The 18,370-nt window shown below is 41.7% G+C and overlaps 1 protein-coding gene across 2 annotated transcripts in view; it reads right to left on the bottom strand.

Moving 5' to 3' along the window:
- Positions 1-18,370, bottom strand: part of prkcbb (protein kinase C, beta b) — a 103,219-nt gene that overhangs the window by 27,536 nt on the left and 57,313 nt on the right. For both annotated transcript variants that reach the window (XM_084926435.1, XM_084926434.1), the window contains exons 9-15: positions 17,710-17,853; positions 11,041-11,214; positions 9,006-9,097; positions 7,988-8,050; positions 6,936-7,074; positions 4,982-5,062; positions 4,340-4,447 (exon numbers count right to left, since the gene is read on the bottom strand). In XM_084926435.1, coding sequence (XP_084782561.1) covers positions 4,340-4,447; positions 4,982-5,062; positions 6,936-7,074; positions 7,988-8,050; positions 9,006-9,097; positions 11,041-11,214; positions 17,710-17,853 — 801 coding nt within the window. The remainder of the gene's footprint in view (positions 1-4,339; positions 4,448-4,981; positions 5,063-6,935; positions 7,075-7,987; positions 8,051-9,005; positions 9,098-11,040; positions 11,215-17,709; positions 17,854-18,370) is intronic.

Genomic DNA, 18,370 nt, shown 5'->3' with positions numbered 1-18,370 from the left:
AGTGAGTGTGTGTATGGGTGGGGTGTGCCTCCCTCAGGAGCAGCAGTCATAACTCATTACATTGCAGCTAGAATAACATTTTCCAGGGGTCAGTCAATCTTGCACTGCTTGCACATGCGCATGAATCTGCATGAAACACATTGGCAGCGCCAATGCATGGGCGTGCACACAAATCCACTTTCTCTACCACATACACACACGTCTAAAGTAACAGGCATAGCGATATATATATATATACAGGTGTACTTGACCACTAATGCTGGGAGTTGTCTGATTTGTATGAAAGTGAGTTGATTCAGATGCTGTGGCCATTGGTTTAGGGTCACCGGGCGCTGGAGTCTAACCCTGCTGTCATGGGCTGAATGAACAGATACAGACTGGACAGCTGGACAGTGTCAAAGACCTGAAGAATCACATTTGTCAGTTATTTGTACATCAGTGTGTTATAATCTGACTCTTGTCATGTAGCAACAGTTTTAAGGCACATTTAAAAAACACAGCTGTCCTACAGTAGATTAAAATCCCTTTAGTGACTTCATTTTAAAAGTGAAACCCCAAACTTGTCACCTATTGAACAGTAGGTACAGGCACAGCAGCTAGTTTTCTGTAAAGAAAAACTGCAGTGAATATGAACGAACCCTTTTTCACTGATCAGGAGAAAGACAGACCACATAGCAGCCAAACTAAAATTGGGCCACTGACTGCGGATAATAATGGCATATGTGAAAATGACAGGATTTCCCTCATCTCTATACTAATGGACAATTACCATCTGGCAAACACTAGTTTGACATGCTGTCAATGTATAATGTAATTTCCCTTGGATTTGATTAAATACCTGAAACTCTCATAGATCAACAGGAATAAAGTTATCTGCCTATACTAACCATGTACATCTGCAGTCTTCATTTTGAAGGGTATGCTTCCAGTTTTAACCCAATAAGTCACCAATATTTTAAGTTTCCACAAATATCTCAGAGTACAGCTGGCTGCATTTGTATGTATACAGTTGTATGCATCCAATTAGTAAAACATACATAGAGCGGGCTCTATGTATGTGTGTTGGCAGGCTAACTTCTTTAGCCTGCCAACAGTTAATGAATACACGCAAGCCACTTTGCAACCCACCTCCACCCCAGCTTCTTTTCATGCTGTATTTGACTTGGTATCATTTCTGTTCTCACTGATGCCTCCATTTTTTATGCATGGAGGACCTTGCTGCTCCTCTCCCTGCCTCTGGCTTTCCATGTAAGCACAGAAGGGACCCATCCCATGCAGATGGAAATCATTTACATGATTGCAATGTTGGAGATGGGCCATCTGAGACTGAGATCAACTGAAGATCCACAGCGCTGCGATATCAATGCATCTAGGCAGGATTCTGACTTAGAGGCGTTCGGTAATAACCCTTCAGAGGGTAGCTTCACACCAAACACATACACCAACCCGCGGTTCCTCTCATACAGAGCAGGATTGCTATTGCAGCAACACATCATCAGTAGTGTCACAGTGTGGCTCGAGGGCCATGACAAACAATTTATTAACTGAATGGGGTTAAAAACCATAATATTTCATGAGGTGTGCTAAAGAGTGTTATCAATGTGTCAGTATTTGGATGGGGGATTGAATGTTAAGGATGCATAATGTTGTATGGTGTAAAACCTAAAATAACCAGGCCAAACAAATAACACAGTGCTGGATGGATGGAGAGAAGAGAGAGCTGAGAACAGCTCCAGGGAGACTGGCCAGGTGCTCCCAGGTTGCAGGTTCTTGGTGCCACCAAGGGTGAGGTCACTATGAACTCTTGGCTGCCACAGGCCAGTTATCACTGTGGTAACATTTCTGACGCCTCCTACTTAAAACCCCAAAACTCAGACGGATCATGCGGCCCTGCTTTTCATTTGCCCGTCTACTCCACGGGGAGTTTCTGTCCTCTCTGATATCAGGACCGCTGTTTGACAGGTGTACCACCCCAGTCAAACTCCCCCTGCCACGGTCCCAACACTGTGTGGGTTCTCTCCGGGTACTCCTGCTTCCTCCCACAATCCAAAGACATGCAGCTAGTGGGGTTACATTAAATGGTGATTCTAAATTGCCCACAGGTGTGAATCTGAGTGTGAATGGTTGTCTGTCTCTTTGTGTTATGGCAGCTGGGATAGGCTCCATTGCCCCCCTGCAACCCTGAATTGGATAAGTGGAAGAAAATGGATGAATGAATAAACTTCAACTTCATACTTGCGACTGTCCTCATGAGGCCCAGAGATTTCATACACAAAGCTTCCTGTGGTTAGTGCAGAAAAGAGAACAGTGGCAGAAAACACTTTTGTGCTTTTGTGTGCACCTGCGTTCGCTTTTGTGAGGACACATCTGAGCAATTACTCTTTGCTGTAGAATCAAATGAAGTTGAACAAATCATGTACCTAACACTGCAGCGCTACAAAACACACTGGAACAGCAGCCTGTGTGAGTATGTGTGTGTGTGTTTGTGTGCGGGTCGCCCATTGCTGGCTATAAAATATGGATGCTTGATAGGGTGGAAGCAGGGGAGTGGAAATGATCACTCCCTCTCCACACATGTCCTCACCCTCTCCACCTCCCCTAACACACACCCACTCACACACAATTTTTAAGCATTCGATCTAAATACACCAGCCTATTAAAACACTGCATGCTGGCAAGAATTAAACTATTTACTTCTTGTTTGAACTCAGATTACTGAGATGCTGTGAAATCGTGCCGCAACTTCAGCAGAGTTGGACTTTTAATACCTGAAAGTGCGCTAATCATCTGATAATGGATCGGAGGCGTGCAGTGTTGCTTTTATTTGGCTGGCATGGACTTAGTTATTTTCAATTATTTGAAGCCTAAGACATTCAGCTTTCTGTTTTGAAGGCGGTGAGGCAGAGAGACCTGTATCTCTGTTCACACAAACTGAAAACAGACGAGAGTCAGGCACACTGCAATCAGTATGCTTGCTTTTAATCAGACTACTTCTCAATCTGCAGGGCAGATTGCTCATTCTTGTCAAGAAATGATCACCTTCTGTTAAAAATGATTACTTGAACTGTGGTAATTTTCCCATTACAACAACAGGTTATTTAAGGTAGCGTCCAGCATGTAGACAGAACGCATCAACATCATAGCAAAGCACTGAAAAAATCCACTTTATGAACAGAATAATGGAATTATCTTGTAGCATTTAAAATGAAGCCTTCATGTTGTCTTCACATACAGACCGAGACTCTCTCTCTCTCTCTCTCACACACACACACACACACACACACACACACACACACACACACACACACACACACACACACACACTCTGAGTTAACTCAGGCAGTCCTAGCAGGGTGCACAGGGAGCTCTGGGGGTGGACGGAGGCGAGCTTTCATGCTCCACTGAGGATGCACTGTTGCAGCACTACAACCCGGTAATCATCACTAATACATAACACAGCCAGTGTGGGCGTTTGTAATGCAGCGAACGTACTTGTCAGTAATTTACCTATGAATGCCTTTGCCTTTAAATTTAGTAGGAGGATGTATGACTCAGGTCATGCTGGAACAAATGTGTGCGTGTGTGTCCTCATCCACGCTCGCGCTACACACTGATGTTAATGTGTAGGTGCTTTCTGTGGGTACTACAGAACTTCAAAAGATAAAATAATATTTTATTGATATTTTTTTCTCTCTCCAATTTTTTGGTATGTGACGAAGGGTGTGTGACACAAACCGTGTGTCCGCAAAACACAAATAATCCGAGTGCAGCAATCAGGCCTGGCCAGTCTATTCTGAAAAGGAGTTTCTACAGCCAACTGCACAGGCTTAAGCTATTAGAGCCATCTAATGTGTGTGTATGTGTGTGTGATAAAGAGATAGAGGGGATGTACAATGAAAAAAAAAGGCACAACAATAGCTTGACAATGGACACTGCAGAGCGCGAGGGGAAGGATGGACGAGGACAGCGCTACGACAGAGACGGCGGGCGAGATGGAAGCGGGGAAGATAGCGAGAGGGGAACAATGTTGTTTCGCTCCAAATAAATGTTCCACCACAATGGATTTAATTATGCAGATAATTTTGATGTCTCCTTCTTTTCCTCCTTTCACCCTCCACCCTCTTCCCGCATCCTTTCCTCAAGCGGATTTAATCCCTTCCTCGTTCTCTCCTCGGCATGTTTGTGTTCAAGAGGGAAGAGTGTCAGGAGGATACGGGAAGCGAGACAGAAAGCGGGAGAGTGAGTTTGCGAGGAGGGAGCGAGGTTGAGCTTGAGAGACGGGCAAGGACTCGCGGCTTAAAGCGTGCTTTGTGCGTGTGTGTGTTTTTCGTACACTCACCCCTTTACAGATAGCGACAGCCTCCTTGGACATTGACTTGGGATAGGAGACGTGATGCTCCATGATTGACTGAAATAACTCATCTTCATCCTCTCCGTCAAATGGAGGCTTGAGAGGACAGGAGAGAAATGAGTGAGGAGAAGCAGAAGGCAGCACAGGACAAATAGAGGATACTTGAATTCATTCATTAAAAGCTGTTTTTTTTCTCCCAAGAATCTAAAAGCTGCAGGCCTCTAAATGAAATATTCAGAATTTCAAAATGTCACATTTTAACAATTATTAATGCCACGAGAGAAAATCTCATTATAGCATATAATTTGATTTGATTTGATTTGATTTGATATACCTTTATTAGTCCCACAAGGGGAAATTTAATAGCTAACCTTTCATTACACAGTGTCACATTTTAAAGGCTGAGATCAGGAGTGTTTGTTTTTATTCACACTCAGCCGTGAATACAAAACGCTGCTCTGAAAGGAGCGTGAATCACACATTCATGTGGATCCAAAGATGGTGTTATATTTTTTTTTCCTTAACCAAGATTAATAAATCCTTTGTGCAATTACCCACTCTCTCTCTCTCACACACACACAGACACAGGAACACACACAAATACACACACACACACACACACAGACCAACCTGTCCAGCCAGCATCTCGTAGAGCAAGACGCCAAAGGCCCACCAGTCCACAGATTTCCCGTAAGGCTGGTAGGCTATAATCTGAGCATAGGAGACACATTGTTCAGAAATGCTGCAGTCATCGCTTCAGTCTATGATACAAAGGTAGTCAGCGTTAAAGAAAATGATCCTATCTGTTAAACAATAGCTCCAGTCAAAAAAAAAAAACCATCCCAAAAGTCAGCTTCAGCTGGAAACTTCAAGAAACAAACTGTAGGAGCCAAATATAGTTTTTGAAGATATATCTTTATTATTATTATCAGTAGAAATAGCACCTTTACTGGTCACTTTTCTACCTCATTCACATTATAACACTGGTGCTGCATTAGAGCCGGCTTGGACTCACTATCTTGCCCAAAGATACTTCAGCGTACAGGTTTGAGGTGTCAGCGGTTGAACAACCGACCTTCCAATTAGCACACAACCCTCGACCTCCTGAGCCACAGGAAGCCAAGTCAACAGTGATAAGTCGTTCTTTCCATCAAGCGTTATTGTCTATTAACTGGGAGACCACATATCAGCCATACTGGCTCCCCCTACACCAGCTGCCAGTGAGTCAGGTTTAGAAATCATTTCAAGATTTTATTGTTTGTTTTGAATTCATCGCACTGGGTTGGGTTGACCTCTCTGATCTTTTGACTTTGCACACTCCCACTAGGTTACTGAGGTCTGCTGGTCAAATACTCAAAACTAAACCACTAAAACCCAGAGGAGATCAGGTTTGGCTTTTAGATGCTTTGAAATCTATTTTTAAGTTCTGATCCCTTTGTATTTGTGCTGCTTTATTTATTTATGCTCTCTTTTTTTTAATTGTTTTTATGTATTTTACTCATTTTGTACAACAGCTGCTGTATTTTTAAAAGTGCTTAAAATTAGACTTCACATATTCTTGTTATTTGTAATACAAGTACAGTACGCGTCCCCACAGGGTTACTGCCGATACTTAACAAGGCTTAACGAGCACTTAAGGGGCAGAGGGGCATTTTTTTTTTTTTTAAACCAGTACAGGCATTTTGTGGACTGTAGACAACACTGCAGATACTATTTTGTGAAAGACTTTTGTGCACCACATTTATTTTGTATGAGAAAAAATCAATTAGAAAAACACCTGCTTCACGTGCAAGATGAGCTTTATGAGTTTTATGGATCAAAAGTAAGACGTGTGCACCACACCTGCAACTGACTTACCAAGTTCACAGTGGTAGAATTATTTACTTCATGGTTTGGTGCTTGTTTGAGCTTTTGGCCTTTAGCAGAGTGCAATAAATTTACTGAAAGGCTTTTTTCTTGTGTGAATCCAGGAGGTAATAATGTTCCCAAATACAATACCTACACAGTCAGTTAATTTTGAGGGAAGTTTAGACTACATGGGCTGACTGACATGAGAGCAAACTGATAGTGAGGCTGAAATGCAATTAAAGTATCTTTATGTATTCCAGCTAATAGAACTACCAAACTACCAGCGACACTTTAAGGGAGAGTTTATTTTCATGGAGAGATGCTCGTTGGCGTTTCTGCTGAGTGTTACATAAAAAGACGGCAAGACTTGAGGAAATCCCTGCTTCTGTCCAAGAAATAGTCTGGCACAAAAACCAGTGCAAAGCTGAAATGTGTCATTTTCAGCTTTGGGTATTTTAACAAATTAGACAAATTTAATGTAGTATTTTAGTGAGCTTTAGAGAGTGCTCCTGTTGCATGTGGACAGAAACAAAGTACTATTAATAAGTAAAGCATGGCTCCAGCTACATACATGCAAACACGAGAGTATTCTCTTCTAGTTGTCTGCAAGAAAGCAAAGTTTTTTCCAAAATAAAAGTTTTATTTAGCCTCTTTTGGAGCTGCGTAGCTACTGCAGGAGAACAGTGAGAGATCAATACAACCGATCCAACCACCATCACTCTCACACACACTTTACCTCAGGAGCAATGTAATCCGGTGTGCCACAGAAGGTCTTGGTTGTGATTCCATCATTCATATTCTCTTTACACATGCCAAAGTCTGCTATTTTAATGTGGCCCTCACAGTCCAGCATTACATTGTCCAGCTTCAGGTCTCTGTGAGAGGGTGAAGCAAAGTCAAAAAGGAACAACAGACTAATCAACATAACTTGGCATCAATACTCGAAACGGCAAATCTGTATTAAAATTCAATTTAGAGGCTCAGGCCTCTTAGAGGCTGGATCTGCATTATGTACAACTTCTAGCTCATGTTAAAGTGAATGCCTGCGTTAGTCCAAACAATGTGTTAGATGTGAAGAAAGGTTAAATTTACATTGTTTCTCATTTCTTTTAGATTTGTGAAGTACCTTATAATAAAACATATATAGTACTAAATAGCTCACACTCACCGTTGGCTTGTAGCAATACACCAGTAGTGATCAAACTGACATCACTCTAACAAATTAAGATTATTTTGAACTGCCAGTCATACAAAACTTCTCTAGTAGTCCAAGAAGAACACAACAGTGCTGGAAACGAGCACAACAGGTTCATTTTAATTATCCTAGCTGCTAATACTGTGCTGAAAGAAACTTTACTTTACTGACAAGTCACAAATTCACTCTGAAACTTCCTGATTTTATAAACTTCCATATTGTATAAGAGTATATTTGGCACATGGCAGTAATTCATTCAGTTCAGTTGAGTTTTATTTATATAGCGCCAAATCACATCAGCAGCCGCCTCAAGGCGCTTTATACTGTAAGATAAAGAGCCTAGAATAATGCAAAGAAAACCCCAACAATCAAACTACCTCCTATGAGCAAGCACTTGGCGACAGTGGGAAGGAAAAACTCCCTTTTAACAGGAAGAAATTGCTGACATACGCTGGAGAGGGGCAGACAGGGGGAAACTGGAAAAAAGACACACCGTGGATTTCATTTGCACTATTTCAGGTACGTACTACTGTGTGAGCTCAGCTATATTTGGTTAATGTTCTGCGTTTAGTAGGTTGTGTTATGGATGTTACCTGTAGATGATGCCCTTTTGATGTAGGAAAAACAGACCAATCGCTATCTCTGCAGCGTAGAATCTGCACACACACACACACACGGCAACAACAACGGCAATTAGACAGAGGCCGAGAAAAAGGACAGCAGGAAAACAGATCATTTGTGTGCGTGTGTGCGCGTGTCAGAGTAAAGGTCACTCCTGTCTCTTTAAGGCCAGCACGCAGCTGATAAGATCAGCGGCAGAGGTCTGGACGGACTGACCGCACAGTCGGCCACGCTTGCGCGGGCGTGCATGCGCTCTCTGCATTTAAAAAGCGCATTTTAAAGACATCAAGAGTCATTTGGTTGTGAAAACTGTGCAGAGCCCGTTTGGAGCTAATTAGATGTTCTTTCTGTGCTCAGAATGATGAGTAGCAGCATTAAAGAATAAATACAGAAGCTCTCAATATACAAAAAGACACTGCAACACTGAAGTTCAAAGCAATTTAATCATCCATGGAGAAGGATTTCCTGTTTAATAAAAAAAGAGAGCGAACAAGCTGATGGCCTTAGTTAAAAGAGTTCCTCGTGTACTTCGACTTACCCCCTCTGCAGTCTGAACCTTCAGCCACAGGGAAGAAACTTTAATTCTCTATGAATTACATGAAGGGCTAACTCCTCAACAGCTCTCGCTCGACACCGACAGCCCCACTTGTCAAATGTGTCAGCCTGCTGGTTGGGCTTGACACCAGCGATCTCGCCAGCCACCGTAATTATATTCTGCAGTTCTGGAGGTACTGCGCCATGCACTGAAAACTCTCAGGAGCTGCTGGATTACTTTCATTTCTTTGATGCTCTTCAGAGCAGCAAGCTGCATTGGGGGCAAACAACATATTTCACCTCCGGGCTCTGCTGGGATTGCTCATCCATCACCAGTCAAGCTGATGATGGCTTATTCACCACGATTTAAACAGGTATTACTAAAGTGTGAAACACCTGCTTTCACGGGGCTCTGATTTTCTCTGTGTGTGTGTGTGTGTGTGTCTGTGTACTCACACAGCGTGAGGTTCTTTGAACTTGCCGACCTGCTGTATCTGATACATGAGATCTCCGCCGTTTATGTACTCCATGACAAAATACAAACGGTCCTGTGGAGGGGGCGTAGAAGGGCAAGCAGAGAAAGACGGGTCACAAAGTGCACGTTAATAAAAATGGATGAGAGGTCAAAGGAGCGTAAAATACTGTGGAGGTGGAAGGGACTGCTGTGAGTTTGATGCGCGAATTGAGAGAAGATCAGAGGAGAGATGCAGAAAATATGACAGAGGAAGTGAGGAGGACGGGGAGAAAAGTGGTGATTGGGTTGTCGGTGGATCCAATAAGTCTTCAACTGAGGGAAGACTTATTGGAACACAGTGACATCAATTTAGGGACCTGTAGTCCTCCATTATCTACAGAAATTGCCAATAAGTTTCAGTAAGTGAGAAAATGTGGAGGGATTTGGTGTGTGTGTCTGTGCGTTCTGGAGTTTATTGTGAAGTTTTTTATTGTTAGAGTCTGTACTCCCTGATAAGTCTTATGAGCAGTTGCTTGCTCTGTGTGCGAGCCTGTAGTATCTGTGTGTGTGTGAGTGTGTGTGGTTTAACTGTATTTGCGTATGCACTGCATAGGTGCCATATTACTGTATGGATGTGTGCATGCATGACTGTAATAACTGCCTGCATGTAATAACTGAATTTGATGTACAAAAGCCCTCCTCCAGTCAGAGAATTAGTGCTGAGCAGGATTAACATGCACATCTTAAGTTTTTATAAATGTGTGTGTGTGTAGGTGTGTGTGTCAGTATCAGATCGGTTTTATTTACTTTTGTCATTCAAATTCATTTACAACACATCACTAATCAGTGAGAATGCAGAGATGAGTGTTAATGAAGCAGGAGAGCTATATTTACTCCTCTGCTGACTCATCATTAGGACTAATGCACATTATAAAGTTTGTGCATTCCAGCTGTAAACTTGGGACAACAGGTAAGCAGTCACTCCAGATGTTTTTTTTTTAGGTTGTAGCTCTTGTGTTTGGTAGCATGTGTAACCAGATATATTAAAAAAACAAAAAACTCCACATTTTTCCACTGAAAGGTTAATATAATCCATGTAGACTGAATAACAAAACGAATAAATAAAAAATACACAATATAAAGTTAAAGTATAAATTACATTTTGAGAAACCGGGTCTAAAATTCCTTCCAAATACACAGACCACCACTTTAGAAGCTACACCTGTTCAACTACTTGTTAATTCAAATATGCAGTTAGCCAATCACATGGCAGCAGCTCTATGCACTCAGGCATGTAGACACGGTGCAGGTGACCTGCTAAAGTCCAAACTGAGCATCATAAAGGGGGCGAAATGGGATTTAGGTGACTTTGAATGTGGAGTGTTTGTTGTTTCCTGTTAAGAACAGGAAACTGAGAATACAAATCACACAATCTTACCAAAACTGGATTAAAATATTTGAAAAGCATTGGTCTGATTAGTGTTGAAGGTCAGAATTTAGCATAAACAACATGAAACCTCAGATTCCTCCTGCCTTGTGTGGGGGTGTATTAGTATTTCTTGGCACACTGTGGGCCCCTTAGTACCAACTTAGCACCCTTTTTGCCTACAGTGCACCATCCTCAGGATAACACACTGTGTCACAAAGCTCAAATCATGGTTTCTTGAATGCAACAGTGAGTTGTGGTGAGATGGGAGATTAACATGTTTGATGCGGCCATGTCAACATGGACCAGAATAAATAAGGAATGTTTCCATGACCCGGTTAAATCTGTGCCATGAAGAATGAAGGCAATTCTCAAGGTGAAAACAAGGTGTACCTAAAAAAGTGTTAGCTTCAGCATTGGTATTAATGTCTATTACTTGTGTGAGATCCAAGATGGTGAACATGACAGTATATTCTTCTTATTGATGACTGGAAGTGCCAATTAAATTTAAGGAGTGACAAGTTAAAACAGGGCAGCTTTTTAGTTTGTATAAAATAAAATGAATATATCTCAGTGAGGTATATTCGGTGGGAACATGTCGGCCCACCCACCATAGTCTGGAAGGTAGAGTGCAGCTGTGTTAAGAATGGGGGCTTTCCAGCTAAAGCTAGCACTCTCTTCTCCACCATGGTGCACTCTACGTCATCATCTTGGATCACGACGTCCTTCTTCAGGATCTTTATAGCGTACAGGTCCTCGGTTCCTTTGCGCTCTGCCAGCATCACCTTAGAGAGAGGGCGAACAAAGAACATGTGGGAAATGCAAGAAGATGAATTCATCAATATTCAAAATCTTTAAGGCTCACAGCTGCTGTCATGGCTCTGTACCAACAAAGAAGGGAAAGAAACAGAGAGAGAAAAGGAGAAACAGGAGAAACAGGGGAGGTATTGTGAAGGACGGGGATAAAGGATCAGAGCGATGAAGGAAAGCTTCTCTGACTGTTTTGGGTTAGACAGTCAAAGTAAGAAATAAAGAGAAAAAAGACAAAGAGAAACCGATTCATCACTTTTCAAGACGCCAATGGAGGCGAAATAACCAGGGGAATAAGAAAGGAGAGAAAGAGGAAAATGGGATGGTGTGAAGCCGCTTACAGAGTCACTAAAATGTGAGCCATTTTTATACATCACATACATTACATGGGTACAATTTGTGCGAGATAACAAAAATTAATCGTAATCGAGACATTTTTTAAAGGCCTGTTCTGTAAGCCACAAAATCTGTGTTCAATAACCCCTGCTGGATGGCTAGCAAGGCTTTAACAAACATTAATTACATAATGAATTTGAAACTCGCCACTCTTACAAGTATTAAACATAATGGTGCCGTTAGAGGACGCAAAACCTAAAAGCTGCTGCAGCAATCTCCCTGCAAGGGGAGAAAGCGCTTAGCCAGTGGTTCTTCTTGTGATAACTTTAATATTAGTCAGAGTTTCTCAAAGATTTTTATACTGTTCGACTTCCTTTTGCCCTTCATGAACAGTAAGGATGAAGCAAAGGAGAAAAAAAAAGACAAAGAAGACAAAAATCAAAGTAAAAAGGGCTTATTTCACATTTCCTGGATCATATGGTTCACAGTGTGGGGAAACTGTAGATAAAGGAAGGTTGATAGGTGAAGAGACTGGGATTAAAAAGCAGAAAAAAAGGTTAAATGAATTATAAGAAGGGCAGGGTGTTGTGAGGGACACATGGGCGAACTCAGAAACTGCCTGGCAGCGCTCAAGTTTGACTTTTTATTGGGAATTCAGGGATGACAGCTTCTTGTAATCCACTTATGAGATGCACATAAATGAAAATAAACACACCCTGAATTGTGATTACTTTTATGTGGTTGCCAAATGCGGACCAGGTGTCATGAAAGGTTCACACAGACTTGTGACCAGAGCAAAAGTTCAATTAAATTCAACCTTCAAAGAAAGAAAGGATTTACAGGAGCCTTTTGAGGGTGTGTGTGCTGTGTGTGCAGCATTCATGTTAAAGGTAACATTGAGATAGTTTGAGAAATGCAGAGAGTTGGTGTGTTTGGTGTGTGTCTAACCACACAGCTACAAAATTAACTGTTCCTTATATGTTGAATTTTAACCTAGAGGCATATTAATGTACTACTACATGTGACTCTGGTCGACTCGATGACTGTAAGATGCACCGGTCCTGTGGCTGCAAAACAACCCCAAATCATCACCCCTCCACCACCGTGCTTGACAGCTGGTATGAGGCGTTTGTGCTCATATACTGTGTTTGTTTGTTGCCAAACGTGGTGCCAAACAGCTTCGTTCTCCTCTTTTCAAAGAATATTGTGGAATAACTCTTGTGGTTCCTTCAGTTTTGTTTCTGTACTGCCATTAGCTTTTACATTTAACATGCTAACTGAGGTCTGTACAATCTGTCGGTAGTTTCTCTGACCCTGACCTTGAACTGAATTTGCTGGGACGTTCACTCCTGGGAAGATTGTGGCATTGTGTTAACAGACACCTGAATGCTACAGAGCAGCAAACTGCTAAAGCCTCTGCTTCTATCTTTCCACGTGCTAATAATCAGCTAATAATTTGGCTAATGTTACCCCCTCATTCCTATGGAAGCAATAAGGTTGTGCTTCATTTTTCACACTTGTCTTTTTTTTTACAGAAAGTCACTGTGACTTAGTAGCAGTGGTGGTCACTTGAAAACAGTAATTCATTACTAATTACTGATTACTTCTCCAAGAAAGTAATCCCAATACTTTACTGATTACTTATTTTCCAAAAGTAATTAGTTACTTTATTACTTAGTTACTTATTACTTAACATTCAAACCTATTTTCTGCATATTCCAGCATAAAAATTGTTTTTTTTGTGTCTTTCAAATAGGTGCAAGTAAAACACAGCAAAAAATAAATAAAACCAAAGATTCAGCAGCACTAAATCCTGTTGCTCTTAAATCTGTTTTCACCTGTTTAGCAAGAGTGGAGCACGCGGAGGTTTGCCTGGTGCCGCAGCGGTCATGTCAGTGGGGGATCCGGGGGTCGCTCTGTGAATTTCACATTCCCGTGGAAGCGTGCTAGGTGCTTGCTCAGATTTGAAGTTAAATTTTTTGCTGTAAAAAGAAGTTTTCTTCCCACGCAGACTGTACAACGGATGCTAATGATTTTGTCACTTTTTAGGGACTCAAACTCAAAGCAATGTCAGTACTTCCACGCCTTAAACGCTGCATGGTCGTACTATCTCCTGCACTCCATGTTATCCATTGTTGATCTGCACACGTCTGTTGCTGCCACGGGCGTCACACGCTCGTACGTCATTGTCATGAGACACTCTCGCAAACAAAATCACGATTAAGTAACGCAGTAACACAGCGTGGTTGCGGGAAAGTAAGAGTAATCTAATTATTTTTTTGCAATAATTACTTTACTCATTACCTTAAGAATTAATCAGATTACAGCAATGTGTTACTTGTAACGCATTGCTGCCCATCTCTGCTTAGTAGTGAAGATATTTCAATGATTTCTTGCTTGGAATAAGGGCAAAGGCACCAACTTACATTTTAGAATGCTGTGGAAAGACTGCGGTGTTTGCCATGTGTAGTTCCCATGAGGCTAAATGACTTCTGTGACCTCAAGAAGTTGTTTTTCATTCAGTTGTATTGTGCATTTATATCTATTATTAAACATTCGATTTTAATTTGCACAAACCACAGGGCGAACCTAGTCACCAAAATTCCACTTGACCATTCCTCTGAGGCTAACAGACGCAGCCGTGAGAAAGAACACAAGCTTGATCTCTACAGGCTGTATGTCTGCAAATAGAAACAAATACCACGAAGACGTAAGAAATAAAAAAAATTACTTCTTCTTACTCATTATTTAGAGGCAGGAAATGAGCATCAGCTTCGCGGTGCAAACACATTGATGTCACACTCGTTATTCTCTCTAAATTCTTTAAGAATGGAGCAATAAGAGTGACCTCTTATTCACGCTTTTCCCCTCTGAGATGAGAAACTTAGCAACTTTGCTGTTTATGTCTTATAAATATTCAGGTATGATAATGCAGAGAGGTTACTGGGTTCGGTATTCTGTGGGGAGTGCAGCACAGATGGACAAAGAGACGCAGTTATATATGTAGACGGGTGTGTGCGTGAGCACGTATCAGGGTATTAATATGCGTTTTTGGTTATACAGCTGCCCGTTTTAAAAACTTCAGCTGGTAGTATACTTTGTTGAACACAACTGAGTGTGTGCGTGTGTGCGTGTGCATATGGTGGCAGCGTGACTTTATGTAAATACAAACTTTATAGAGTTGAAACAGAGAGGAAGGACACCATCTGGCCCAAAGTTCATTTTATACAACCACAAGGAAAAGACCAGCACAGGAGAAAGACATAAAATGCACAGGTCAGACAGTAACAACATGATCTTTTTGGCATCATTACACCACCATCGATTACACATTTTAACTTCTGCATTTATTATCCTTGTTTTTTCACCTTCCCAGTTATTGTGCTTGACCACAAGGATGTTTGGTGTCTGACCCACTCATAGACCGGTTGCAGCATGTGTGTCACTGTTTGCACCCTGGGAAGTTTTTCAGGGTCGTTTGCCAGAAAGCCGTCCCGAGGATATTAGCTGTCATGTGTCGTAAATGATGCCGCTGTGTTTTCTCTGCTGACCTTGCACAGTGAATTTATCCAGGCAAAATGAATGCTGCCCTGCAAGAATCTGCACTGTGCTGCATCACAGTGGGCTGTGTGTATCATTAAAAACGGTCATTTATTATATATAGTATTCGCAGCTGTTGTTTCCACTGAGGCATTGAGTGTTCCAAGAAAACCTAAATGAAAACAGACTTTTAAGACTTCCTTTTGCATTTGGATCATGTCTGCAGTGGCTTTAGTTACAGTGTTTGTGTGGTGGGCTTGAAGAACATTTCTTTTTAAATACCATCAGTTTGTTCATTACTCAAATAATTATTCTTCTGTGTACAGCAAATCTCAGGCTGCAGTGTCTTCTGTGAGGAGAAAGGGGGAAACTGTAACAAAGAACTAATTTGTTGTGTAATAGCCCACTACCACACAGTCTTAGCTGGTCTAGAGGATTGTCAAGCATGAGGTTTGTGGCCTATTAGAGGTTCCAAACCAGGCCCACTGGATGGCTGCGCAAAGTATGGAAAGTGCAGAGATTTTTTTTTTTTTTAATAATTCCTGATGTTGTGCTTCCAGGGATAATTCAACACTGTAGCCATTGCCACAAATCCAGGCAAGGATGTTGGCAACACAAAAATGATTTTACAGCGATTAAAAATACATGCATCTCTCAGCTGAAGTGTTATTGCTGGTTTTGTGTTACTGTGTCCCACCAAAAAACCAAAGGGAACATTCATGTATCCTAACACAATTCCTCACCCGAACTGTGTCAGTCCCCCCTGTGGTCTCTTCACGCTTTATTGTCTATTCTACAGTGTTTTGAAAAAAAGAAGGCTACAAACTCTCAGAATATAAGTCCTTAATGTATTTTATGTTGTGGACCATTTGCAACACACTTGGATCTTGAGTGGACCGAACCAATGAAACTATACGATAAATGTCCAAAAAAACGTTATGCCCTCCTTCATATTTTCTGAAGCTGTGTAGTGGGCTGAATTGGAGTCCTTGCTGGGCTGATTCTGGTCCCTGGGCCTCATGTTTGACACCCTTGACCTTACAGTAATGACAATTTTTGCTTTTGGCTATCATTAAATTTGCTAAAATTCATTATTCTGCACTGCAATGCCTGTTTTTGCTGTGGCGCGGTATGAAAATGAGACACCGACTGCCTTTGGGAAGCAGCAGCTGTAAACTTGAAGTTATTTTTGTGTGTCTGTGCAACTCCAGCTCTTATTACGCCGCAATGCATGCGTATAAAGAATGATGAGGCAGGCCAAAATGAAGCACGCCCTCTTGACTGCACATGTGTCCTATAATCACAGAGAAGTGTTTGCAGCAGTATTGTGTTACTCCGGTTGTGTGGCAGCAGGTCCTACCAGCCTCCCACGCACACTCAGGAACCTTTAAAGTGACACACAAGTCATGTGAGCGACTCGTTTCACAAAATGTCCTGGTGCGTGTGTGCGTCTGCATAGCACAGACTAAAATGACTGTTGGATTTACATTTGCAGGAATGTGCTTTCCAACATGTGTGTGTTTGCTTGTGTGTGTGTGTACACTTTGTCTTCTGCTGAAGCTGTGTATCTCTGCATGCTTCAGCAGTCTGTGTTTGTGTGAGTTGGGTATTCCAGTAATGATCGCGCTTCAACTCGGGCTCCATTACAATGACGCATCAGTGTAGCTTTAAATGCTTGTTACCATGGAAACAGGCAGCCAGCATACAAGTCTGATACTCAGACAATGGTCTCTCTCTCTCTTTCGTGCTCTTTATGTCACTTTCGGTCTCCCTCCACCCTGCTGCTCTAGCCCTCTGTCTGGCTTTCACAGCATCTTCCCATTCTTTCTGTTTCTTGCCTTGATTTTCATTCATTCACATCACTCTAACACCCCCTCCCCCTTTTCCCACTCTCCCGCTTTTCATTCAGTCCGACATTTTTACCTCTCGCTCATTTTATTCACGTCAACCTTGTCGCGATGCCTCACATCTCTCGCCTCTCTTCTTCCATCGCCTACCTGTTTGTCACATCATCTTCCTCACCTCTTTCTCTTCATCCACCTCGGCCCTACTCGTGCTTCATCACCTTTGATTCCCTCTGTCTCCATCTCCTCTTTTTGGCCATGTTTTCTTTCCTTTGCTCTAAGCTCTGTTTGCAGTTATACAGCAAAGCTCTGATGCTCAAACAAACACAAACACACAGACAAACAAGAGCCTCCCAGATATATTCGCTATAGCACACAAGTTATAAAAAAACAAGGTTTTCTGTATCCATGATAGCTGGCTCATATATCAACTTAAACTACATGTAAATTAAGAGGCCAAAGTCACAGGGAGCATAATATATAGCAAGTTGTTAAGCTATGATTGTGCTAATTTTTAGTTTTTAAGGGTGAGGCCGCTGTTCTTTTTGACTGTACCTTGTATCCCATAGAAAATGTTTAGTTTTTGTTTACTTTATTTAAAAAGTGAAAATATTAATTGGCAGAAGCGTATAATACAAATGTGCCAGATTTAGCCATGCAAGCTAATTTCCATCTGGCATCCCCACCAAGTCGATGGTGTTAAATATCAAAAACAGTAACACACACACACACTTAAACATCACGTCTTACCTTGCCAAAGCTGCCCTTGCCCAGCACCATGAGGAAGTTAAAGTCAGACAACTTCATGCGGTCTTGGTTGCCATTGGAGTCGAACCGGGATGCAGCGTTGGCTGACTTCCCTTCTGTGTTCTTCCCAGGACCAATTTTAGCCCTCTAGATGGGGGTGAGAGAAAATAAAGAAGAAATTAGGCAAAACAAATTTGGCACCCGACTCCAGGATTTCATAGTGAGCTAATATTTTTTGAAAATGTCAGGATGAGGATGTTGGTGTTATTGAGCCATCTGGACTTAATTAAGAAGTGCTTTTTGTAGCATTTAATGTTAATGAATACTATTAGTAATTTTGAAAACACTTGCATAATTGCCATAAACAAAGATCCAATCAGAGACAGATTGGTAAGCATGACTATAAGACCTAACAACTGAGAATTAAAGATCTGCTCTTAATGGTTTATATGGTTTATAACTGTAATTACATAATATGGACCAGTCACAGTAGCTCTAGAGATGGCTGTCATGGCTTCCTGGTGATTTCATAGAATGTTTTTTGCATTCACTTTACTGATAACAAGTTACCGGTTGCTCAGAACATGCGACACCCTCAACCCCAGGTCACCCGTTGGGAGGCAACCCGTCTCCAAACAATTAGGTCCGACTCTGAAGGTGTTTT

Source organism: Perissodus microlepis, chromosome 4 (genome assembly GCF_051167445.1).
Source record: "Perissodus microlepis isolate ML-2025 ecotype Zambia chromosome 4, ASM5116744v1, whole genome shotgun sequence".
Classification (NCBI taxonomy): domain Eukaryota; kingdom Metazoa; phylum Chordata; class Actinopteri; order Cichliformes; family Cichlidae; genus Perissodus; species Perissodus microlepis.
This window is presented reverse-complemented; position numbering and strand designations above follow the sequence as displayed.